Genomic DNA, 25,867 nt, shown 5'->3' with positions numbered 1-25,867 from the left:
GGCTAATTTTTTGTATTTTTAGTAGAGACGGGGTTTCACCGTGTTAGCGAGGATGGTCTCAATCCCCTGATCTCGTGATCCGCCCACCTCAGCCTCCCAAAGTGCTGGGATTACAGGCGTGAGCCACTGCGCCTGGCCCTAGAAGTAATTTTGTTGAGAGAGAGAGAGAGTAAAACTAAAAGTACTGAAAAGAGTAAGAGAGTAGCTAAGAGAATGAGTATTGGTGTCAGACTGCTAGAGTTCATATCCCAGACTTGTATTTATTAACTGTGAACTTTGGGCCAAATACTTAACCTGGTTCAACCTCCTCACATTTATTCCTAACCACAGCCCTGTAAGGTGGGTACCCACCTTACAGGAACCCACCTTACTTACCCACCTTACAGGAATCCACCTTACTTACCCACCTTACAGGATTGTGGTTAGGAATAAATGAGAATTCTCTTTATCCGATGCTTAGGACTATGCTTGCTTCTGTGTAGTATGTGTTTATTGTTAACTGTTTTTAACTTTACTGCTAAATATACCAGAAGGAAAACAGTGGTAGATGGTTTGGGGGTGGTTTTGTTTTTTTGATATGCGACGAAGTCTTGCTCTGTTGCCCAAGCTAGAGTACAGTGGCGTGATCTCGGCCTACGGCAACCTCTGTCTGCCGGCTTCAAGTGATTCTCCTGCTCAGCCTCCCGAGTAGCTGGGACTACAGCTGCACACCACCATGCCTGGCTAATTTTTGTATTTTTAGTAGAGACAGGGTTTCACTATGTTGGTCAGGCTGGTCTTGAAGTCCTGACCTCATGATCCACCCGCCTCGGCCTCCCAAAATGTTGGGATTACAGGCATGAGCCACCGCGCCCGGCCTGTTTTTGTTTTGTTTTTAATGGATGTACAGTAGTCCCCGTTATCCTTGGGGGGATACATTCCAAGATCTCCAGTGGATACCTGAAACCCTGGATAGTAGTGAACATAATTGTCATCAGTCAGAACACGTTTCTGTCGGTGTCTTCCACACAGAAATTTAATGCCTTTTCCATCTTAACTAATCATTTGTCATGCACTGTGGCTGTCATGTTTGCAGTTTGAGTTACAACAGCAAAACTATCACGAATTTTTTTCCTTCACAATTTCACGTATAAATTTGATCTTTGCAACCTCAGCATACAATTTTTTTTCATTCCTTATTAAGTCAAGAACTTTCACCTTTAAGCAATTTACAGCTTCTCTTTGGCATAGCCAAATAGCTGTCATTGCTACTTTTGGACTTAGGGAGTGTCATTAAGTAAAATAAGGGTTACTTAAAACTCAAGCACTGCCCTCCGCCATAGTCAGTCTGACAATCTGATAACTGAGATGGCTACTAAGTGACAAATGGCTGGTAGTTTATACAGGTGAATACATTAGACCGAGGGGAGATTCACTACCCAGTCAGGTGAGATTTCATCAGGCTACTCAGAATGGCGCACAGTTTAAAACATTGTTGTGACTCATGCCTGTAATCCTGGCACTTTGGGAGACTGAGGCAGGAGGACTGCTTGAGGCCAGGCATTCAAGACCAGCCTGGGCAATGTAGTGAGACCCCCCATCCCCCCACCATCTCTAGAAAAAAAATTTTTAAAAATCATCAAGGCATGATGGTGTGCGTCTGTAGTCCTAGCTTCTTGGGAGGCTTAAGGTGTGAGGATCCCTTGAGCCCAGGAGTTTTGAGGTTACAGTGAGCTATGATCACACCACTGCACACTCCAGCCTGTGTGACATAGCAAGACTGTTTCTAAAACAACAAAAATTAGTGTTTATTTCTGCAGTTTTCTTTGTAATATTTTTGGACCACAGGTGTCTGAAATGGCAAAAACGAAACGGGATAAGGATGAACTACTGTATAGATAGACTGTATAAAGAGAAAGCCAAGTGCATGACCATAGAGGAGTCTTAAGAGTAACTCTTATGTCATCTTTCCAAATGTTGTTTTCTAGGAGTATAAGAATAAAGGAACAGAGCTTAAAATAGAAAAATACTGTACAGTTAGCCTTCCAGATCTGAAGGTTCCGTGTTTGTGGAGTCAGCCACGGATTGAAAATATTTAGGGGAAAAAATCCATGGTTGCATCTGTACTGGACATGTACAGACTTTATTTTCTTGTCATTATTCCCTAAACAATACAGTGTAACAACTATTTATGTTGCATTTACACTGCATTAGGTATTGTAAATAATCTAGAAAGAATTCAAAGTATATGGGTGGGTGTGTGTAGGTTATATGCAAATACTACATGTCCCCTTTATATCAGGGACTGGAGCATCCTCAGATTTTGGTATCTGCAGTGGAGGGAGTGGATTCTGGAACCAATTCCCAGCAGATACCAAGGGACAACTATATACCAAGGGACAACCATATATATATATGCATGTGTACTATCATGTAAGATGTCTTGTATACGTAAGTAATTGAAATGAAAATCAGCAGATAGTTAAGGCATAATGAGAAAATGGAAAACATTGTACTTGTTAGAAATGTTCAAGAATGGCTTCTTGATAAAGAACTGTGTTAAGCATAATTTTTTCTTTCTTCTTTTTAGACACAGAGTCTCACTCTGTTTCCTAGACAGGAGTGCAGTGGTGCAATCTTGGCTCACTGTAGCCTCCATCTCCTGGGTTCAAGCACTTCTCCTGCCTCAACCTCCCAAGTAGCTGGGATTACAGGCACCTGCCACCATGCCTGGCTAATGTTTGTATTTTTAGTAGAGATGGGATTTCACCATGTTGGCCAGGCTGATCTCGAACTCCTGACCTCAGTCTGCCCACCTCGGCCTCCCAAAGTGCTGGTATTAGAGGCGGGAGCCACAGTGCGTGGCCAATTAAGCATAATTTTTTCTATTTTTCATTTTGTTACGTGGATCTTTTTTTTTTCTTTTTTTTGAGACGGAGTCTCGCTCTGTCGCCCAGGCTAGAGTGCCGTGGCACGATCTCGGCTCACTGCCAGCTCCGCCTCCTGGGTTCACGCCATTCTCCTGCTTCAGCCTCCCGAGTGGCTGGGACTACAGGCACCTGCCACCAGGCCCGGATAATTTTTTGTATTTTTAGTAGAGATGGGGTTTCACCATGTTAGCCGGGATGGTCTCGATTTCCTGACCTCGTAATCCACCCTTCTCGGCCTCCCAAAGTGCTGGGATTACAGGCGTGAGCCACCTGGGTCTTAAAGAATAAATTTTCTTGAGATGGAGTCTTGCTGTGTTGCCCAGGCTGAAGTTAACCTCCTGCTTCAGCCTCCTGAGTAGCTGGGATTGCAGATGTGAGCCACTATGCCTGGCTCCAAGAAACTTTCTTATAAAGGAGGAAGAAGAAAAGTAGGAGCAGTGCAGTGCTCCAAAGAATTTTTTTTACACTTAAGAACTACCTTTTACTTGTAGCACTAGAGACTCTGTTTCAAAGAATGCACAAAGAATACTTACCCTTGGCTGGGCGCGGTGGCTCACGCCTGTAATCCCAGCACTTTGGGAAGCCGAGGTGGGTGGATCACGAGGTCAGGAGATCAAGACCATCCTGGCTAACGCGGTGAAACCCCGTCTCTACTTAAAAAAAATACAAAAATTAGCCCGGCGTGGTGGCGGGCGCCTGCAGTCCCAGCTACTCGGGAGGCTGAGGCAGGAGAACGGTGCAAACCCGGGAGGTGGAGCTTGCAGTGAGCCAAAATCGTGCCACTGCACTCCAGCCTGGGCGACAGAGCGAGACACCGTCTCTAAAAAAAAAAAAAAAGAATACTTACCCTTATTACTTATAATATACTCTCGTATTTTCTGTTGCTTTTTTTCTTTTTTTTTAAGTACTGGTTGCAGCCTACTATATTGATTTTGATGACCCACTGTTGGCTTGTGAGCCATAATTTGAAGAATACTGGCATAGAAGAGTTGACAAGATGGCAGTTATTCTGTATTAGGCCAACATTTTCTGCATGCTAGGCACTTATGCTCTGTACATTGTTCCTTCTTTCCTTCCTGGAGTTTATAGATAAGGGAAGAAGACTGGCATTCACTGAGTCTGGTGTGATCAGCATTGTATTTGGGAAGTACGTATATAGTGGGAGGAACAGGAGGACCTAACCCAGTAGTTACCCTGGTGGCTGTCTTTGAGGAATTGTCTGATTTTGGGATCTCACAGATAGAGATAGGGTTAATAAAAATGAGCCCAGGCTAGAAAGGAGACTGTGTGAGGCCAGAGTATATCCTGTTCTGGGAACGTATAAGTACTATCTGACTGGTAGGATAGCCAAAAACTTGACTGTAGAGGTGAGCAAGGGGCCAATCATGGAGGGCTTATAATACAGGAAGTTAGACTTTCCGTTTTACCCATTTAATGGATGGGGCAGAATTGTGCTTTAGGCAGTTAAGTAAAAGGGGGAATAGTTTGGGAAGAAGCAGGGAAAAACGGGAGGCAGGGAGACCAGTGAAACAGCTGTTTTAGGGTTCCAGCCACCCTTACCACAGAAGATGGAAAGAAGTGGAAAGATTTGAGGGAAGATGGATGGTCAGCAGAACTTGGTGATTGATTAGAAGTTAGGTAGTAAGATGGATACGTCAAGGGTAATTCCCAGGTTTAAAGTTTGAGCAACTTGATGGGTGATGATTTATTTATTATTGATTTATTTATTTATTTTGGGACAATCTCTGACCCAGGTTAGAGTGCAATGGTGTGATCTCAGCTCACTGCAACCTCTGCCTCCTGGGTTCAAGCAATTCTCATGCCTCAGCCTCCCGAGTAGCTGGGACTACAGGCATCCACCACCACGCCTGGCTAATTTTTGAGATAGGGTTTCACCATGTTGATCAGGCTGGTCTTGAACTCCTGGCCTCAAGTGATCTGCTCGCATTGGCCTCGCAAAAGTGCTGGGATTACAGGCATGAGCCACTGCGCCCAGCTGGATAATTATTTAATAAATTGGGGAGCATAGGAAGCATAGTATTTGTGAAGTGGGTAGGCAGGTGTGATGGGGGTAGTGATGTTACATTTGGGGCATTTTGAAGTTGTGCGGTTCTTCTGAGTTGAGCAGTCAGTCACTCTTCATTTGCTGCACCTTTATCTCATTTTAGCCAACAGACATTGAATACCTACCAAGGCTTAGGCATTTGCAATGTAAAGACGAAGTAAGGTGCCTTCTGCTGTCAGAGACTTTAGAGATACAGTGGGGTTGGTATACATGTCCACACAGTTTTCTCGTAAGTTATGCTTTAAAAGGTTTTTTAAATGTTCTGTATAAAGGCAGGGGATAGGAGTTGCTTTTGACAGAGTAGGTTTGGAGCGTTGATGGAAAACTTCATGGAGAAAATGTATATTTGAACAGGGTTGGTGGAAATTAAAGTAACATACCTTAGAAGTAGGGAAAGTTGGAAGGGTTTTTCAGATGAAGCTAACATGGTTCTGATGTGACTAGAATATACGCTGTGTGATAGGGTTTTTCATGGGAGAGAGATGGGAAAGGATGTTGGGATTCTATTGTGGAAAGAGAAATATGCTAAGGAATTTGCCATTTATCTTAGCATCAGGATAAAAATTGTATGAGCAGGGGAGTGACATGGTTGGGGAAAGACTAATTCTGGTAACACTGTACAGAGCAGCAGTAGGTAGAACCTATGGCAGGAAGACTAGGAGTATGTTATTTACCTCTTTTGAAATGAGCTTGTCATTTGCCTTGGAAGTTTTTGGTAAATTGTAATTAACAAAGTGAATTGTATATTTTGTTCAAGATCCATGCTTGGTTTGCCAGTCGTTATAAATGTGGAAAATATACCAGATACCAACTTAGAAACCAATCACTCTCCCTCTTATTTACAGATAGGCAAGGTTTTTTTTGTTGTTTTTGTTTTGTTTTGTTTTTAAAGGGTATGTTTCTCCATGTAGGATTCCCTATAGGCCTTCGCTTGTAACAAATCTCGAGGTTTGCTCAAAATCAAGAACTGTTTGGTGACAGTTAAGTTAGCACACAATTTAGGCTTACTATAAAACATGTCCTTGAGTTGATTCTTAAGGTGGGATTTTAATAAATAATAGTGTCTTCATCATGTAGGTTTTTTTTTCTTTTTTCATACAGAGTCTTGCTCTGTTGCCCAGGCTGGAGTGCAGTGGCGTGGTCTTGGCTCATTGCGACCTCCGCCTCCCCGGTTCAAGTGATTTTCCTGCCTCAGCCTCCCAAGTAGCTGGAATTACAGGCGCCCACCACCACACCCAGCTAATTTTTGTATTTTTAGTACACACAGGGTTTTGCCATGTTGGCCAGGCTGACCTCGAACTCCTGACCTCAGGCGATCTGCCCGCCTCAGCCTCCCAAAGTTCTGGGGTGACAGGCGTGAGCCACCGTGCCCGGCCTCGTGTAGTTATTTTTACAAGAAGTGTCACTGTATTAATACATTGAAAAAGAGCAAGGTGAATTGTCAATGTGAATTTTCTAAACATGACCCCAGGTCACGTTCTTGATCAGTTAAAGCACTTCATTTTTTTAAAATTCAAGACTTAAGGCTGGGCGCAGTGGCCTACACCTATAATCCCAGCACTTCGGGAGGCTGAGGCAGGTGGATCACTTGAGGTCAGGAATTCAAGACCAGCCTGGCCAACGTGGTGAAACCCCATCTCTACTAAAAATACAAAAATTAGCTGGGCATGGCCGGGCGCAGTGGCTCACACCTGTAATCCCAGCACTTTGGGAGGCCGAGACAGACAGATCACAAGGTCAGGAGATTGAAACCATCCTGGGTAACACGGTGTAACCCCGTCTCTACTAAAAACACAAAAAAATTAGCCGGGCGTAGTGGCGGGCGCCTGCAGTCCCAGCTACTTGGGAGGCTGAGGCAGGAGAATGGCGTGAACTCGGGAGGCGGAGCTTGCAGTGAGCTGAGATCGTGCCACGGCACTCCAGCCTGGGTGACAGAGTGAGACTCCGTCTCAAGGGAAAAAAAAAAAAAGAAGCTGGGCGTGGTGGATGCCTGTGCTACTTGGGAGGCTGAGGCAAGGGAATCTCTTGAACCCAGGAGGCGGAGGTTGCAATGAGCTAAGATTGCACCTGAGCCACAAGAGTGAAACTGCATCTCAAAAAAAAAAAAAAAATTCAAGATTGAAATGTGTTGGGTTTTTTTGTTTGTTTGTTTCTTTTTTTGAGATGGAGTCTCACTCTGTCATCCAGGCTGGAGTGCAGTGGTACGGTCTCGGCTCACTGCAGCCTCCGCCTCCCAGGTTCAAGCTATTCTCCTGCCTCAGCCTCCCGAGTAGCTGGGACTACAGGCGCATGCCACCACAGCCGGCTAATTTTTGTATTTTTAGTAGAGATGGAGTTTCACTATGTTGGCCAGGCTGGTCTTGAACTCCTGACCTCATGATCCACCCGCCTCGGCCTCCCAAAGTGTTGGGATTACAGGCGTGAGCCACCATGCCCGGCGTGTTGGGGTTTAAGAATAAACTTCAAGTTAATCTCTTCCCAAAGTATAAGTATACCTTTTGATGTCATGACAGCAGGACCATGTTAAGAGTACATATTTTGAAATTTGCTTGCACTTTTGCCCTTTCACTTCATTGGATTTCAAAATTCAACAGCTGTCAGCATTCGTAGCTATGTAATCCTGTATAATTATCATCTTTTATCCAAATTTCTATAAAACTTAAAAGTTTTCCTAATTATTTTGGAAGTATTAGAGATCTTGCCTATCTTTCCAGCATGGATATTTTATTTTACTTTTCTTACTGTTCCATCAAATTACGTAGTTTGAAATGTTTGTACCTCTTTATTTCCTTGCTAGGTGGGTTGCTTATATGATTAGATAATTCCTCATTTACAGAGAGTTAAAAAGTACCTTTTTTAAATGAAGTACTGAATAGAGGTTAGGAAAGTTGTTGGAACCTGATAAATTTGTAAAATTTACAAAATTTCTCATTTTAAAAGCTACAGTTTTAAAATTTCATGCTTTTTAAGCATCCGGTGTAAGAGTAGGAGTGTCCAAAAGCAATAAGAACAAGAAATCTTTGTAAGATTGGTAGTTTCAGCGTTTAGCCAAACCATTATCAGAATTAGAATGACTAATGTTATGTAGGTTTGATTTTCAACTCCATTCTTTTTCTGTTTCGTTTTTTAAAAAATTCCAAATCTCTAACCTGGACTTGGCGCTCTGAGTCTTCTGATCTCTGCCCACCTCATCACTCACTTTGTTCTCCCCACTTTGTTTATTTCAATTGCTGAACTGGCTGAGCTTTTACTCCTCCCCACCTTAGGTTGTTCCACTCTTCATCTGTCAAGCTCCTACTCATCCTGTGGACTCAACCACTGGGTTAGATGACAGAAAAGTTTGGCCGGGCGCGGTGGCTCACCCTTGTAATCCCAGCACTTTGGGAGGCCGAGGCGGGCGGATCACAAGGTCAGGAGATCAAGACCACGGTGAAACCCCGTCTCTACTAAAAAAAAAAAAAAAAAAAAAAAAAAAAAAAAAAAAAAAAAATTAGCCGGGCATGGTGGCGGGCGCCTGTAGTCCCAGCTACTTGGAGAGGCTGAGGCAGGAGAATGGCGTGAACCTGGGAGGCGGAGCTTGCAGTGAGCCGAGATTGCGTCACTGCAGCCCGGGCGACAGAGCGAGACTCCGTCTCAAAAAAAAAGAAAAAAAGAAAAAGAAAGAAAAGTTTGACGTGTCCACTCTTTAAAAACCATTAAGTGTTTTTTGTTGTTTGTTTGAGACTGTCATCCAGGCTGTGGTGCATGCAGTGGCACAATCTTGGCTCATGGCAGCCTCGACCTCCTGGGCTAAATGATCCTCCCACCTCAGCCTGTAGCTGCACCACCATGCCTGGCTAATTTATAAGTTTTTTTTGTAGAGGCAGGGTCTTGCTGTGTTGCCCAGGCTTGTCTAAAACTCCTGGGCTCAAGCAACCTGTCTTGGCCTCCCAAAGTGCTGTGATTACAGTTGTGAGCCACCTACTGAGTCTGACCTAAAAGCATTTCTTTATTTTTATTTTTTGAGATGGAGTCTCGCACTGTCGCCCAGGCTGGAGTGCAGTAGCGCAATCTCGGCTTACTGCAACCTCCGCCTCCAAGGTTCAGGTGATTCTCAAGCCTCAGCCTCCTGAGTAGCTGGGATTACAGGTGTGCGCCATCACTCCCGCCTCATTTCTGTATTTTTAGTAGCGATGGGGTTTCACCATGTTGGCCAGGCTGGTCTCAAACTCCTGATTTCCGCTGGCCTCAGCCTTCCAAAGTGCTGAGATTACAGGCATGAGCCACCGTGCCTGACGTAAAAGCATTTTAATGCCACAGAGAAATTCAGCTAAAGAGAGGAGAAGCAGTAGATGGATTCTGTCTTCTAAGTGAGATTTGAGAATTGACTAGATTTTAAATAATTAATAAAGGTATTTTACTTAATGAACACAGTTTGAGAGAACTGAGTTGATTTTGCTTCATTTTACCTAAAGCACAAAGGTGTGTTTACTCAACAAATAATATGTGAGCCGTTTAAGTAAAAAAAAAAAAAAAAAAAAAGTGTAACTGTGAGAGATACTAATATAGTAGAATTAGATTTTGAGCCAAAATTATTTTAATTTTAAATTACATTTTGTGTCATAGTTAAGTAACTAGAAAATTGTCTGATTTATGTTCATAGTACAGTGTTTGGGATTATATTTTTAATGGTCTTAATTTTGAAGGTTATGCTTCATTTATATATAATTCATTTGTTTAATTTCTCACATATCATTGAATTATTTTGATCCTTTGATTTTTGGAAAGGCTAAATGAACCGAGTTTATTTTTTGATTTATTTATTTGGAGTTTGGCTTTTGTTGCCCAAACTGGAGTGCAATGGTGCAGTCTCGGCTCACTGCAACCTCTGCCTCCTGGGTTCAAGCAATTCTCCTGCCTCAGCCTCCCAAGTAGCTGGGATTACAGGCATGCGCCACCACACCCAGCTAATTTTGTATTTTTTTTTGTAGAGACAGGGTTTCTCCATGTTAGGCTGGTCTTGAACTCCGGACCTCAGGTGATCGCTTGCCTCGGCCTCCCAAAGTGCTGGGATTACAGGCGTGAGCCACCACGCTCGGTCACCAAGTTTATTTTATAAGGGATTATATGGTTAAATCTGTTGCAAGGAGCAGACCACAAGCAATATAGAAGACAACAAGGGTGATCTACAGAATCAGTATGTAATAATGAAAGGATGTTTTGACTCAACACTAGTTTCCCACGTGTTTAATCCAAACTCAGTTGTTGTTTAAATTGTCACATTTCTAATACACGGTCCACTGGGTAAACCATGTATAAGGATACACTTTTCTTTTTCTTTCTTTCTTTCTTTTTTTTTTTTGAGACAGGGTCTCATTCGGTCGCCCAGTCTGGAGTGCAGTGGCGTGATCATGGCTCACTGCAATCTCAGCCTCAACCTCCTGGGCTCAAGCAATCCTCCCGTCTCAGCCTCCCAAGTAGCTGGCACTACAGCTGTGCACCACCATGCCTGGCTAATTTTTGTATTTTTTTTGTTGACACTGGGGTCTTTCTACATTCCAGGCTGGTCTTGAACTCCTGCATTCAAGCAACCCTCCAGCCTTGGCCTTCCAAAGTGGTAGGATTATAGGCGTGAGCCACGGTGCCCAACCTATGCTAAACTTTTCAAATCAGATTTATATGTGTCCTGTCCCGTTTTACTTCACCATGATTGGACTCAGTGTACACTTAGATGAAGAAACTTAAAAAAAAAAAATACTGCTCCTTGTGAAGCAGAAGAAACATTTTACTGAAAGTCATGTTTGTATTGGAGCATCATTAAAGGCATTAAAGGAACTTGTGAACAAACTACTTGGTAGAAGCAGCCTGGTGATGTTGATTGGTTGATACTTTAATAAGCAGGAAATGTCTTACTGGAGATAGTTCATTCATTTCAACAGTCATTTGTGATACTGTTTTTTAATATTTGCCATAGGGTAGTTAAAACATAATGGAACAAAGTTCAGGTTTATAAATTTTTAATTAAATATAAAGAGGGCAAAAGTAGATAAATATCTAAGAGCTCACCTTACTATTTAGAAAAAATACTTGCTGGCCCAGCGCCGTGGCACATGTGTGTAATCCCAGCACTTTGGGAGGCCAAGGTGGGAGGCTTGCCTAAGCCCAGGAGATTCAGACGAGTCTGAGTAACATGGTGAGACCCCCATCTCAACAAAATAAAATAAAAATTAGGTGTGGTGATGTGTGCCTTTGGTGGCAGCTACTAAGGAGGATTGCTTGAGCCAGGAGGTGAAGCTGCAGTGTGCTGTGATCCCATCGCTCCACTCCAGTCTGGGTGACAGAGCAAGACCCTGTCTCAAAAAAAAAAAAAAAAAAGGGAAAAACATGAGACAGCAATCAAATACAAATCAATAGATTTGGCTTCAGTAAATTAAAACCCTCACTGTAGGCCCTAGAATAACAAGACTTCTATATTACTAAAGTTGATTACTGCTTGATGAACTCTGTACGTGTGATGTGGCTAGTATGAACTTCTGAGGTTGTTGAGATTAATGAGAATAAACATGTGAGGTGCCAAGAAAAATGCCTGACACATTGAAAGTGCTGGATAAATGTACGCTGTCATCATTGTAAGCTGGGCTATCTCCTAATGGTGTAATGAGTCCATTGAATAACAATAGGTAACATGTTTATAGTGCTTAGCGTGTGCCAGGTACTGTTCTAAACACTTTACATTTATTCACTCATTTAATCACAAATAACATGAAGTGGGCACTTTGCTGTTATGCAGAGATGGAAACAAGGTTATTCCCTGCATCTTTTTTTTTCTTCGGCGGCGAGAGGAGGACGGGGACGGACAAAGTTGGTGTTTTTGGAGCTTCTGAGAGCCAAGCTTCAGGCCATGCTTCCCCCCTTCCCCCCCAGAGATGTAGTCTCGCTTTGCTTTCCAGGCTGGAGTGCAATGGCGTGATCTCAGCTAAATGGAACCTCTGCCTCCCGGGCTCAAGCGATTCTCCTGCCCCAGCCTCCTGAGTAGCTGGGATTACAGGCGCCTGCCAACATGCCCAGCTAATTTTTGTATTTTTAGTAGAGATGGGGTTTCACGATGTTGGCCAGGCTGGTCTCGAACTCTTGACCTCAGGTGATCCGCCCGCCTTGGCCTCCCAAAGTGCTGGGATTACAGGTGCGACCCACTGTGCCCATCCTGCCCCCCCCCCTTTTTTTTTTAAGTTACTGAGACAGAGCCTCACTTGGTCACCCAGGCTGGAGTGCAGTGGCAGGATCATAGCACACTGCAGCCTCAACCTCCTGGGCTCAAGCAGGCCCTTTGGGTAACTGGGACCTGTAGGTGCATGCCAGCATATCCAGCTAATTTTTTTTTTTTTTTTTTTTTGAGACAAAGTCTCACTCTGTTGCCCAAGCTGGAGTGCAGTGGCACCACTGCAACCTCTGCCTCCTGGGTTCAGGCGATTCTCCTGCCTCAGCCTCCCGACTAGCTGAGACTACAGGCACACGCCACCATTCCCAGCTGATTTTTTTATTTTTAGTAGAGATGGGGTTTCACTGTGTTGGCCAGGCGAGTCTTGAACACCTGGCCTCAAGCGATCCACCCACCTCGGCCTCCCAAAGTGCTGGGATTATAGATGTGAGCCGCCACATCCGGCCTATATCCAGCTAATTTTTTAAAATAATATTTTTGTAGAGAGGTGGTCTTTCTCCACTCGGCTTTCCAATGTGCTAGGATTACAGGGGTGAGCCACCCTGCTGGCTGTCTTTTCCTTTTTATTTTTTCACACTTCCAGTAGTCCTTGGGATCTGTGTATACTTTAGAATCATCTTGTCCAGTTTCTTGACAAACTTCTAGAAGTTTGATTGATACTGCATTGAATCTATAGATCAGTGTTGGGGAATGATGTCTTTAATACTGAGGATTTCTGTCTTAAATGTTTGAGATATTCTATTTAGTCAACCTTTACTTTTGAGTTTACACCTGTTTTATACATTGTCAGTTTTTCCCTATGTTATAAATCTTTTTTTTTTTTTTTTTTTTTTTTTTTTTTTTTTTCATTTTTGAGATGGAGTCTCGCTCTGTCGCCCGGGCTGGAGTGCAGTGGCGCAGTCTCGGCTCACTGCAAGCTCCACCTCCCGGGTTCACGCCATTCTCCTGCCTCAGCCTCTCCAAGTAGCTGGGACTACAGGCGGCCGCCACCACGCCTGGCTAATTTTTTGTATTTTTAAGTAGAGACGGGGTTTCACCGTGGTCTCGATCTCCTGACCTCATGATCCGCCCGCCTTGGCCTCCCAAAGTGCTGGGATTACAAGTGTGAGCCACCGCGCCCGGCCTTTTTTTTTTTTTTTTTTAATTTGAGATAGAGTCTCACTGTTGTCACCCAGGCCGGAATACAGTGGTATAGTCTCTGCTCACTGCAAACTCTGCCTCCTGGATTCAAGCAATTCTTGTGCCTCAGCCTCCTGACTAGCTGAGGTTACGGCTTGCGCCACCACGTACCGCTAATTTTGTGTTTTTGGTAGAGACGGGGTTTCTCTATGTTGCTCAGGCTGGTCTCGAACACCCGACCTCAGGTGAACGCCTGCCTTGGCCTCCTAAAGTGCTGGGATTACAGGCAAGAACCACCATGCCCGGACTTTTTTCTCTTTTTTTTCTTTTTTAGAACTTGTAACCTTTTTTTTTTTTTTTTTTTGAGACAGAGTCTCACTCTGTTGCCCAGGCTGGAGCGCAGTGGTGCGATCCCCAATCACTGCAAGCTCTGCCTCCCGGGTTCACGCCATCCTCCTGCCTCAGCCTCCCAAGTAGCTGGGACTACAGGCATCTGCCACCGTGCCCGGTTAATTTTTTGTATTTTTTAGTAGAGACGGGGTTTCACTGTGTTAGCCAGGATGGTCTCGATCTCTCCTGACCTCGTGATCTACCCGCCTCGGCCTCCCAAAGTGCTGGGATTGCAAGCATGAGCCACCGCGCCCAGCCACCTCTTTTTTTTTTTTTTTTTTTTTTTTTTTGAGACGGAGTCTTTCTCTGTCCCCCGGGCTGGAGTGCAGTGGCGCGATCTCGGCTCACTGCAAGCTCCGCCTCCCGGGTTCACGCCATTCTCCTGCCTCAGCCTCCCAAGTAGCTGGGACTACAGGCGCCCGCCAACAAGCCCGGCTAATTTTTTGTATTTTTAGTAGAGACGGGGTTTCACCGTGTTAGCCAGGATGGTCTCGATCTCCTGACCTTGTGATCCGCCCGCCTCGACCTCCCAAAGTGCTGGGATTACAGGCTTGAGCCACCGCGCCCGGCCAAGCCACCTCTTTTTTTATGTGTGTATGTGAGACGGAGTCTCGCTCTGTCACCCATCCTGGGGTGCAGTGGCCCTGTCTCTGCTCACTGCAACCTCTGCTTCCCAGGTTCAAGCGATCCCTTCAGCCTCCCAAGTAGCTGGGATTACAGGTGCCCGCCACCACAGCCAGCTAATTTTTTGTTCTGTTTTGTTTTTAGTAGAGACGGGGTTTCACTGTATTGGCCAGGCTGGTCTCAAGCTCCTGACCTCAAGTGATCTGCCCACTTTGGCCTCCCAAAGTGCTGGGATTACAGGTGTGAGCCACTGTGCCTGGCCAAGATGAATCTTATATTTTCTTTATCCTTTGTTACTATGGCAAATGACAGTTTATAGATGTTCTAGTGTCCCCTGGATTCCTGGGATTATCCCAGCTTGATGATGATTTTTAAGACTTTGGTTTGCTCTTTTTAAAGAGTCTTGTTTCTGTGTCCATGAAGAAGATTGGCCTGTGTTTTTCTTACATTGGCCATGTGTAATTTTTATAATATTATTTCTGTTTTGTTTAGAAGTATTTGTGTTAGCTCGAATTGTATTTTCCTTGAAAGTTCGGTGTAGGGCATGCCTGTAAACAATTCGGATATGGTGCTTTCTTTATGGAAAGATTAACCAAGGACTTATTTCTCTAGTAGTAGTAGGATTACAGTGTTCTGGTTTCTCTTGTGTTTTTCTTTTAAACTTTTATAAATGGGAAATTTCAATTTAATGGAATATATTATAAAAAAATCCCATGTGCCTATTACCCAGCTTCAAGTTTACTAGTATATTATACTACTCTTCCCTCCTTTTTTGCTGGAGTATTTTAAAGCAAATCCTAGCCATGTCATTTCACCAGAAATATTTCAGTATATATCTTTCAGTAAAAAGGGTTTATTTTAAAATTATGCCATTGTTACAGTCAGTAAAGTTAATGATTTCTTGATATCACCCATTACTCAGTCTGTACTTAAATATCTCTTACACTCATTTCAAAATGTGTGTTCAGAGTTGGCTTGTTTGAATCAGGATTCCACCCCCACCCCCAGCTTATGCTATGGATTTGTTGGAGAAACTGGTACATTCCATAATCCAATATGATTTCTTTTTTATTAAGGTTTGAGTATTTTCTCTGGAATTTATTTATTTTGTATATTTTCTTTATTTGTATAAAGTTGATAATAGTATTGCTTTGTCTTTTAATTTTCTTTTTTTCTTAACCTTCTTGAAGTTCGTCTTTTGTTACTCCAAAAAACTAACTTCTAGTTTTGGTAATGCTGTTATGTTCCTATTTCCTCTTTCATTTATGCTTTAATCTTTGATTGTCTTCTTCCTATTAATACTGTTTTTCTAATATAATTTGGATACTTAATTCACTATTTTTTAGCAACCTCAGGAGACTCACTAGAGAATTCATTAATTTTTAACTTTATTTTCTAACATAGGCCTTTAGGTTTTGAAATACTTTTTTTTATTACTCAATTTCCTTTGTGATTTCTTTTGTAATTTATCACTGCCTGTTTTTAAAATTTCTAAAGTGGAGATTTTTTTGCCCTCTATGTTCAGTATGCTAATGATAAAATATTTTCTTGGATACTCCAGGGGAAAAGTAAAAATTGCAAATAAAGTATGATCTCAGTTTTGTAAAACACGTAAATATAAGGAAATAATGAAGGAACTATATTAGTATATTAAGCAGTCATTTTTGAATAGTGGTTTTAGGTCAGTTTTGTTACACATTTGGGTATTTGTTGTTGTTTGAGATAGGATCTCGCTCTGTCACCCAGGCTAGAGTGCAGTGGTGCATTCACGGCTCACGGCAGCCTCAACTTTTCAAGCTGCCGCGATCCTCCTTCCTCAGCCTCCCTAGTAGCTGAGACCACAGGTGCAGGCCACTAGGCCTGGCTAAGTTTTGTATTTTTTTGTACAGTTTGGTTTTCTCCATGTTGCCCAGGCTGGTCTGCTAAGCTTGAGCCATCTGCCCTCCTTGGCCTCACAAAGTGCTGAGATTACAGGTTGTGAGCCAAAGTGCTCAGCCTTGTGACACATTTTTGATGGAGGAGTCCATATGATATTTCAAAAGGAAAGAGTAATTCTGTAGAACTCTGGACTCTAAATTATGCCCTGAGATCTTGGGATACAATTTGATTTAGTTTATATATGACCACATGTTGGTTTAGTTAATATGTGACCACGTGCTTACTATGTTGCCAGTAGGCAAGGAGCTGGTATATAAGTGGTAAAACACGTCCTTTTCAAAGAGTGTATGGGTAGAGTGAGGGGTGGTCACAAGGGATGGCAAGGGGAGGAGAGGAGGCAAACCCAGAGATAATTGCAGTGACATGATAAAATGGTAAAAGGTACAGAAGGAGCAGGATTGGGAAGGAAAAAAAAAAACTACAAGAATAAGAAGGGCACATACAGGAAGAGTTATACTTAGGAACCAAGATTAATTGGATCAAGTAGACCATTAAGGCAATATTTTGTCTTCAAGGGATGGACTATTTTTTAAGAGGATAATAGCTGTAGATTTTTTGTTGTTGTTAGTAGACAGAGTCTCACAGTGCCCAGACTTGATGTGAATTCCTGGGCTCAAGCTATCCTCTTGCCTCAGCCTCCTGAGTAGCTTGGACTATAGGTATGTACCACTGTGCCCAGCATCCAGTAATGCCTTTTTAATGTGAAAACTACTTTAGAGAATCAAAAGGAAAGAAACCTCAAATAATTTCTATAATAAGTTAATACTATCAGTAGGTCAATCAGGAGTAATTTTCTTCCCCCAGGGGACTTTTGGTGATGTCTGGAGACAGTTTTGATTGTCACAATTGGGATATGGGTGCTACTGGCATAAGTAGAAAGACTCAGGAGTCTCCTGGTGATATTAGAGGGCACAAGACAATCCCCCTCCACCCACAACAAAGAATTATCACATAGCTCAAAATGTTAATAGTGCCAGGGTTGAGAAACCCTGCATTAATCTATACTTAGCACCCAGTTTTGTTTGTTTGTTCTTTTTTGAGACAGGATCTTGCTCTGTCACCCAGGCTGGAGTGCAGTTGTGCCGTTAGAGCTCACTACAACCTCAAATTCCTGGACGCAAGTAATCCTCCCACCTTGGCCTCCTGAGTAGCTAGGACTATAGCTTAGTGCCGCCACACCTAGCTGACTTTATTGTTTGTAGAGACAGGGTCTTGCTATGTTGACCTGGGCTGAAGAATTCCTCCTGCCTTGGCCTCCCAAAGTACTGAGATTACAGGTGTGAGCTACCAGGGCTGGTCTTGCACTCTGTTTTTGATGGGGATGGTTTGTATGGTGAAGGAGCCAGAGGCATGGTGTTGTACCCTATTCTGGCTAGATTTTGGTTAAGGAAAGCATTCTGTAGGCTACAGGTCAAAAACTCAGCCTGTTGAAGGCCTACTTTGAGGCAGGTACTATATAGGAACTTGGTAAAAATGGTGGATAGCCCTCTGCTTAACTGGAGCACACACTGAATGTTCCACAAATGACAGATCTTTTGTATCAGTTGTCTGTCTTTATGTATTACAATATTTAAAATGTTTTCTTTCCATCCTGAGTTTAGTTTGTTATAGATATTTTAACTGTTCTTCTAAGGAACTTGGGAATATTAATACAGCTTAATTGCATTTCTTTTTTCCATGACTGTGGATACAAACCTTTAGCTAGCAACTCATGTAATAATGGGTGTTGTACTTTTTTTTAGCAAAAAATAAAATTTTATTTCAACTATTATGCTAATTCTATAACATTATTTAGAATGTTTTTTCTTTTTTTAATTATAGTTTAAGTTTTGGGATACATGTGCAGAACGTGCAGGTTTGTTACATAGGTATACATGTGCCATGGTGGTTTGCTGTACCCATCAATCCGTCATCTACATTAGGTATTTGTCCTAATGCTATCCTCCCCTAGCCCCCCATCCTCCGACAGGCCTTGGTGTCTGATGTTCCCCTCTCTGTGTCCGTGTGTTCATATTGTTTAACTCTCACTTATGAGTGAGAACATGCAGTGTTTAGTTTTCTCTTCCTGTGTTAGTTTTCTGAGAATGATGGTTTCCAGGCTTCATCCTTGTCCCTGCAAAGGACATGAACTCATCCTTTTTTATGGCTGCATAGTATTCCATGGTGTATATGTGCCATATTTTCTTTATCCAGTCTGTCATTGATGGGGGGTGTTGTACTTTCAATCCCTTTGGTCTTATTTTAGGTACAGTTCTTAAGTGTTTAAGTCTGTTGATATAACCAAGTATCCCCTCAATTTAAACAATCTATAAAAATGGTTTTAGTATGACCTAAAAAACTACAATACATATATACAATAGTATATATATAGGGCTGTGTGTGGTGGCTTGCACCTGTAATCCCAGTACTTTGGAAGGCTGATGCGGACAGAGCTTCAGCTCAGGAGTGTAAGACCAGCCAGGTCAACATGGCAAGCCCCGCCTCTACTAAAAATACAAAATTTAGCCGGGTGTGGTGGTGCGCATCTGTAGTCACAGCTACTTGGGAGGCCGAGATGGTAGAATCACTTGAACCTGTGGATGGAGGTTACAGTGAACCAAGATCGTGCCACTGCACTCCAGCCTGTGCAACAGAGCAAGACCCTGTCTCAAATAAATAGAAAAACGTGGAGTGAGGTTTGGAAGTGATATTTAATGCTTATTAAGAAGAAAACATAGAGCAGTTTTTTATTTTGGTTTTGTCATACTTTGACCTTTGTCTTTTCCCTTTGCTTTTAGATTTCGGCTCTCTATTTGACTTGGAGCACGACTTACCAGATGAATTAATCAACTCTACAGAATTGGGACTAACCAATGGTGGTGATATTAATCAGCTTCAGACAAGTCTTGGCATAGTACAAGATGCGGCTTCTAAACATAAACAGCTGTCAGAATTACTGCGATCTGGTAGTTCCCCTAACCTCAATATGGGAGTTGGTGGCCCAGGTCAAGTCATGGCCAGCCAGGCCCAACAGAACAGTCCTGGATTAGGTTTGATAAATAGCATGGTCAAAAGCCCAATGACACAGGCAGGCTTGACTTCTCCCAACATGGGGATGGGCACTAGTGGACCAAATCAGGGTCCTACGCAGTCAACAGGTATGATGAACAGTCCAGTAAACCAGCCTGCCATGGGAATGAACACAGGGATGAATGCTGGCATGAATCCTGGAATGTTGGCTGCAGGCAATGGACAAGGGATAATGCCTAATCAAGTCATGAACGGTTCCATTGGAGCAGGCCGAGGGCGACAGAATATGCAGTACCCAAACCCAGGCATGGGAAGTGCTGGCAACTTACTGACTGAGCCTCTTCAGCAGGGCTCTCCCCAGATGGGAGGACAAACAGGATTAAGAGGCCCCCAGCCTCTTAAGGTAAGTACAGTTTTGGTTTGTGTGCACAGTCAGCATGCATGTGAGTATTGTCATGAGGGATGGAGGGTTTGCCTTACATTGTATAGTAGTTTCCACTGTTACATGCCAGGAATTTACTGTGCTGTCATAAGTTTTAAGAACTGCCTGGGCCGGGCGCGGTGGCTCACGCTTGTAATCCCAGCATTTTGGGAGGCCGAGGCAGGCGGATCACGAAGTCAGGAGATCGAGACCACGGTGAAACCCCGTCTCTACTAAAAATAGAAAAAAATTAGCTGGGCGTGGTGGCGGGCGTCTGTAGTCCCAACTACTCGGAGAGGCTAAGGCAGGAGAATGGCGTGAACCCGGGAGGCGGAGCTTGCAGTGAGCCGAGATTGCGCCACTGCACTCCAGCCTGGGCGACAGAGCAAGACTCCATCTCAGGAAAAAAAAAAAAAAAAAAGAACTGCCTGTATTTAAGTAAAACATTTATTTTACAACTGGTATTCTATAACTTCGTACTTCCATATGATTGCTGGCTAATGCTGGTTCTCTCTGGCACAAGTATTGGAATGTTTATATCTCATTTCCAAGTCCAGTTTAGCCTTGTAGCCTCCTTATAAAATTACAATTTTGAGATGGCTGGCATTACACTATCTTCAGATGGAGACTCCATTTGTTCCTATTGCTTCAAATGTCCCTAGTTTTCAAGAGATACATTTATTCTGAGAAATGTATTAACTGTTATTTTTCTTTATTGGTTGACGGAAATTAAGGTGCATTTGTTTATGTGAAACCTCAACAGTGTAGATGTTTCAGTGAACCAGAACTTGGCCAAAGACTTCTGTTAGCTTTATTAACTAGAGAATGCTAAGTATATTAAAAATATTTTAAACTTTTAAATGTGTATCCTGTATACATAAATAAGACATAATCACACATACTTTAGTGCTTATTTCTTCATATTTTTCTTTACATATTTTATCCGTTTTTCTTAAAATGGGATCACACTATGGTTGCCGGTGCCTGGCATGTAGTTAGTTTTTGTTGAATGAGAGATGGCTTCACTTGGAAGATGAAATTGGAGATAGGTACGATTTTCACAAGGAGTCAGGAGCAAGCTTTCTCTGTAACAGGAATAATTTGAGCAGACACCAGGACTTCTGTGTTCCTGAGAATCTTGGGTGCAGTGGCTCATGCTTGTAATCTTTGGGAGGCCAAGGCTAGAGGATCGCTTGATCCCAGGAGTTAAGAGACCAACCAGGTAGCATTGACCCCATCTTCTATTTAAGGGAGAAAAAAAAAGAGAACCTTGATGGTGACAGAGAATGCAAGTGTGAATTGGAGACAGATGGACAAACTTGTGTTGGGGGGAACTGAGGTGACATGTAGGAATTCAAAAACCTTAAAATTTTTTTTTGCTGCAAGAATATTGACAAGTTAGGACTCTGTTTTAGCGTTCCTTCTTTGTAGATTCTCGCTTTCTGCCCCTCACCCCCTGCACCTTTTTTTTTTTTTTTTTTTTTTTTGAGACAGGGTCTTGCTCTGTCACCCAGGCTGGAGTGCACTGGCCTAATCATGGTTTACTGCAGCCTCAACCTGCCAGGCTTAAACAGTCTTACCTCGGCCTCCTGAGTAGCTGGAACTAAAGGCACATACCACCATGCCTGGCTGATTTTTTTTTTTTTTTTTTTTTTTTTAGAGATGGGGTCTTACTATGTTGCTCAAGCTAATCTCAAACTCCTCTTGGGCTCAAGTGATCCCCTTGTCTCAGCCTCTCAAAGTGCCAGGATTACAGGTGTGAGCCACTGCACCCAGCCTCTGACACTTTTAGATTGCTGTGTCAGTGTAGTTTACTTAGAATATTTGGAGTGAGAACCAGAAACAACAAGGTAAATTATTAAGTACCTTTTCTAGGATCTAGGAACATAGCTATGAAGAGATAAAGTCCTTGCCACTGATGTTTATATTCTGCTATGGAGAGGAGGGATGACAGACTTACAATAAACCCTCACTGGTGGACAAAATACTTTAGGGTTAAAGTAGTGAATGAACTTACTTTATGTAACCTACTTTCTTTTTTTTTTTTGAGACGGAGTCTCGCTCTGTGGCCCAGGCTGGAGTGCAGTGGCGCAATCTCGGCTCACTGCAAGCTCCGCCTCCCGGGTTCACGCCATTCTCCTGCCTCAGCCTCTCCGAGTAGCTGGGACTACAGGCGCCCGCCACCACGCCCGGCTAATTTTTTTTGTATTTTTAGTAGAGACGGGGTTTCACCATGGTCTCGATCTCCTGACCTCGTGATCCACCCGCCTCGGCCTCCCAAAGTGCTGAGATTACAAGCGTGAGCCACCGCGCCCGGCCAATGTAACCTACTTTCTACTGTGCCCATAGATATAAATTTTAGAGTATTCCAGGTAAGTGCTATGGAGAAAAATAAGGAAAGGCTCATTGACATCTGCTTGGGGATATGGGACGATTATGGTTATAATCTTAATTTCTTTCAGAAACTGGGTTTATATAGAAGTGAACAAAACAAAAATCCCTGTCCTTGTGGAGCTTGTATTTTGATGAGAAGGAGGAATTCAAATTTTAAACTTCTGTTAAACGATATTTTATTTCCTTATTTGATTTTTATTTTGAGACCAAGTCTTGCTGTTGCCCATGCTGGAGTGCAGTGGTGTGATCTTGGATCACTGCATCCCCTGCCTCCCGGGTTCAGGCAGTTCTCCTGCCTCAGCCTCCAAGTAGCTGAGACCACAGGCATGCACCACCATGCCTGGCTAATTTTTGTATTTTTAGTAGAGAAGGAGTTTCACCATGTTGCCCAGGCTTGTTGTGAACTCCTGACCTCAAGTGATCTGCCCACCTCGGCCTCCCAAAGTGTTGGGACTATAGGCATGAGCCACTGCGCCTGCGCCTGTTTCCTTATTTTAAATGAGCCCACCTATATTGATGTGTCGTAGAGTACTTATATCAGTGTTTGACAAATGAGGGAGCTTTAAATGTTTAATAAATTTAAAAAAATTTTTAAGTTATGTAGGTTTAGGATAAGATAACCACTTAAGGCTGGGTGCAGCAGTTTACACCTAGAATCATTCCAGACCAGCCCCAGCAACATAGTGAGACCCCCATCTCTACCAAAAAAAAAAAATTATCCTTGTGTCATGGCACACCCATGCCAGTAGTTGCCCTTCCACTGTACCAAGTCCTAAAATTATCTTTTTTTTTTTTTTTTTTTTCTTTTTTTTGAGACGGAGTCTCGCTGTATCGCCCAGGCAATGGCGCAATCTCGGCTCACTGCAAGCTCCGCCTCCCGGGTTCACGCCATTCTCCTGCCTCAGCCTCTCCGAGTAGCTGGGACTACAGGCGCCCGCCACCACGCCCGGCTAATTTTTTGTATTTTTAGTAGAGACGGGGTTTCACTGTGGTCTCGATCTCCTGACCTCGTGATCCGCCCGCCTCAGCCTCCCAAAGTGCTGGGATTACAAGCGTGAGCCACCGCGCCCGGCCCCTAAAATTATCTTGTAGAGTGAATTGTACGCATTACATTTCTTAAACTCCTAAGACTTGTGATATTTAAGAATTAGGATTTAAGGTGTAAAGAAGTTTTCAGTGAGATTTGATGACTGTAACCCTGTTGGCAAATGACATCAGCTTTTGCACACAGTTCTTTTCATGGATGAATCTGTGGTTCAGGATGTGCAGGCAGGTGGTGACATTACTACTACAGCTGTCTTCCAAAAGTCTGACCCATGGTGATTTATGGGAAGAAACTTGGATCATACTGCCTTTTACCCCAATCTTTAGATTCAGCATAAACTAATCAAAGCCAGAATGCTTTAAGTTACTTTTGTTTTTGAGACAGGATCTCTTTCTATCACCCAGGCTGGAGTGCAGTGGCACCATCACAGATCACTTGCAGCCTTGATATCCCAGGCTTAAGCAATCCTCCTACCTCAGCCTCCTAAGTAGCTGGTACTACAGGGACTGTCATGCCCTGCCAGTTATTTTTGTTGAGACAGGGTCTCACTATGTTGCCCTGGCTGTTACCAGGCTCCTGGCATCAAGCAGTCCACCTGCCTTGGTCTTCCAAAGTGCTCAGATTACAGACAGGAGCCACTAAGCCTGGCCACATTTTTTTCAAGAAGAAAAAACAGGCATGGCTCAGTGGCTCACATCTGTATTCCTACCACTTTGGGAGGCTGAGGCAGGAGGATCTCTTGAAGCCAGAAGTTCGAGATGTGCCTGGGCAACATCTCTACTTTTCTTTTTTCTTTGTTTTTTTTTTTTCTTTTTTTAGAAAAAGAAAGAATAGTTGTCTGCAGGACCCATTTCTTGTAGCTGCCTAGAACTGTGTGTGGCTTCTTCACCCTCTCCTTTTTAGTTTAGGTAGCTATTTGTATGGTGGTGGGTAATTGGACATCTGGAGCATGTTAGCTATGGAGAAAGAAACAAGATCAAATAAGTATAGTGTAGCAGAAATTAAGTACAAAATATTCCTTCCTTATTACAGTTAGTGTGGGGAGTAAAGAAGGGGGGCTCAGGAGATAGAAGGGGCAATGATCTGGAGGTTGGTTGTTATTTTCTAACTCCTCAGCAGATCTCTGTGGGAGATGGAAAAACAAAAGCTGGAGAATCTTTTTTGGTCACAGTGACCAAAAGTGTCAGGAAGAAATTACTGCCAGCTGATCAGCAGTCAGTGTAGTCTGTGTATTTAAACCCATAGTCTGCCATAGAGGAGCTTGGAGTTTCCAGGTAATGCATCGTGATTAAGGGAACAAGCAGTGTCAGGAACTGGTTGAAATTGAGTTGGTCTAGGCAGGCAAGGCATGCAATCATGAAGGATCAGATTGTTTGGGGAAATATTTGGATAAAGACATTACATTTATGAACAAGAGACAACACAGCTTAGAAATTCCAGCATTTTGTTGATTCAGATAATACGACTCTTGAGGGCATAATTTATTGTCTTAGTCTTTTATTGTTTGTCATGCAGGTTCTGTGATAGAATGACTTTCATACTATGTCTATCATGAATTTTCATGCTAGTGAGAAACAGGTTAAGCAACAACCCCATGTATAGGTATGGATATTATTGGAGCCACATAGGATAAATACTAGTACTTTAAACAAAACATAGGTAGCAGCAGCACTTGGAGCCAGATTTGTAACTACCAAAAGTAGCCTTGACTTGATATAAACCTGTTTCTGCATTCTATTGCCTCTGCAATCTTTTGGCCATATTTACATAGAATCAAGAAGGTTTTTTTCTTTCTTTTCTTTTTTTTTTGGAGACAGAGTTTCGTTCTTGTTGCCCAGGCTGGAGTGCAATGGCCTAATCTTGGCTCACTGCAACCTCTGCCTCCCAGGTTTAAATGATTCTCCTGCCTCAGTCTCCCGAGTAGCTGGGATTACAGGTGTGTGCTACCACACCCAGATAATTTTTGTATTATTAGTAGAGACAGGGTTTTACCATGTTGGCCAGGCTGGTCTCAAACTCCTGACCTCAGGTGATCCATCCACCTCCGCCTCTCAAAGTGCTGGGATTACAGGCGTGAGCCACCGTGCCCGACCAAGAAATTATCTTCTCTGAATGCTTCGCATTTCAGGCCATCTCATTCTTTTATGCTTCCATCAAATTGCCACTTGTAAATTATGTGTAAATCATTCTTGTAAATTACTTACCTTAGTCTCTGAATTTCATCTGGAAAATGAAAATGTTCTTTAACTTTTTTTTTTTTTTTCATTTTTTGGTAATAGCATGAAGAAGATTAATTTATATTTTTTTGTCTTTTTTTAATAGAGACAAACTGCTGAACTGAAAAAGATGTCATATTCATAGATTTGCAGAGTATAGATATTGCATATGATTTAAAGAACGAATTTTAGGCCAGGCATGGTGTCTGTAATCCCAGCACTTAGGCAGAAGGATTGCTTGAGGCTAGGAGTTGAGTCAACTCCTGGGCAACATCTGCAAAAATAAAAATAAAAATTAGCTGGTCATGGTGGTGCAAGCTTGTAGTCCCATCTACTTGGGAGGCTGAGATGGGAGAATTGCTTGAGCCCAGAGGTTGGGAATTACAGTGAGCTATGATAATGCGACTGCACTCCAGCCTAGGCAACAGAGTGAGACCCTGTCTTTTTTTTTTTTTTTTTTTTGAGACGGAGTCTCGCTCTGTCGCCCAGGCTGGAGTGCAGTGGCGCAGTCTCGGCTCACTGCAAGCTCCACCTCCCGG

At 43.0% G+C, this 25,867-nt stretch overlaps 1 protein-coding gene across 2 annotated transcripts in view; it reads left to right on the top strand.

The window, feature by feature from the left end:
- Positions 1-25,867, top strand: part of EP300 (E1A binding protein p300) — a 94,182-nt gene that overhangs the window by 7,403 nt on the left and 60,912 nt on the right. For both annotated transcript variants that reach the window (XM_055252744.2, XM_055252743.2), the window contains exon 2: positions 19,021-19,655. In XM_055252744.2, the coding sequence (XP_055108719.2) occupies positions 19,021-19,655 (635 nt within the window). The remainder of the gene's footprint in view (positions 1-19,020; positions 19,656-25,867) is intronic.

This window comes from Symphalangus syndactylus, chromosome 18, assembly GCF_028878055.3.
Source record: "Symphalangus syndactylus isolate Jambi chromosome 18, NHGRI_mSymSyn1-v2.1_pri, whole genome shotgun sequence".
Classification (NCBI taxonomy): domain Eukaryota; kingdom Metazoa; phylum Chordata; class Mammalia; order Primates; family Hylobatidae; genus Symphalangus; species Symphalangus syndactylus.
This window is presented reverse-complemented; position numbering and strand designations above follow the sequence as displayed.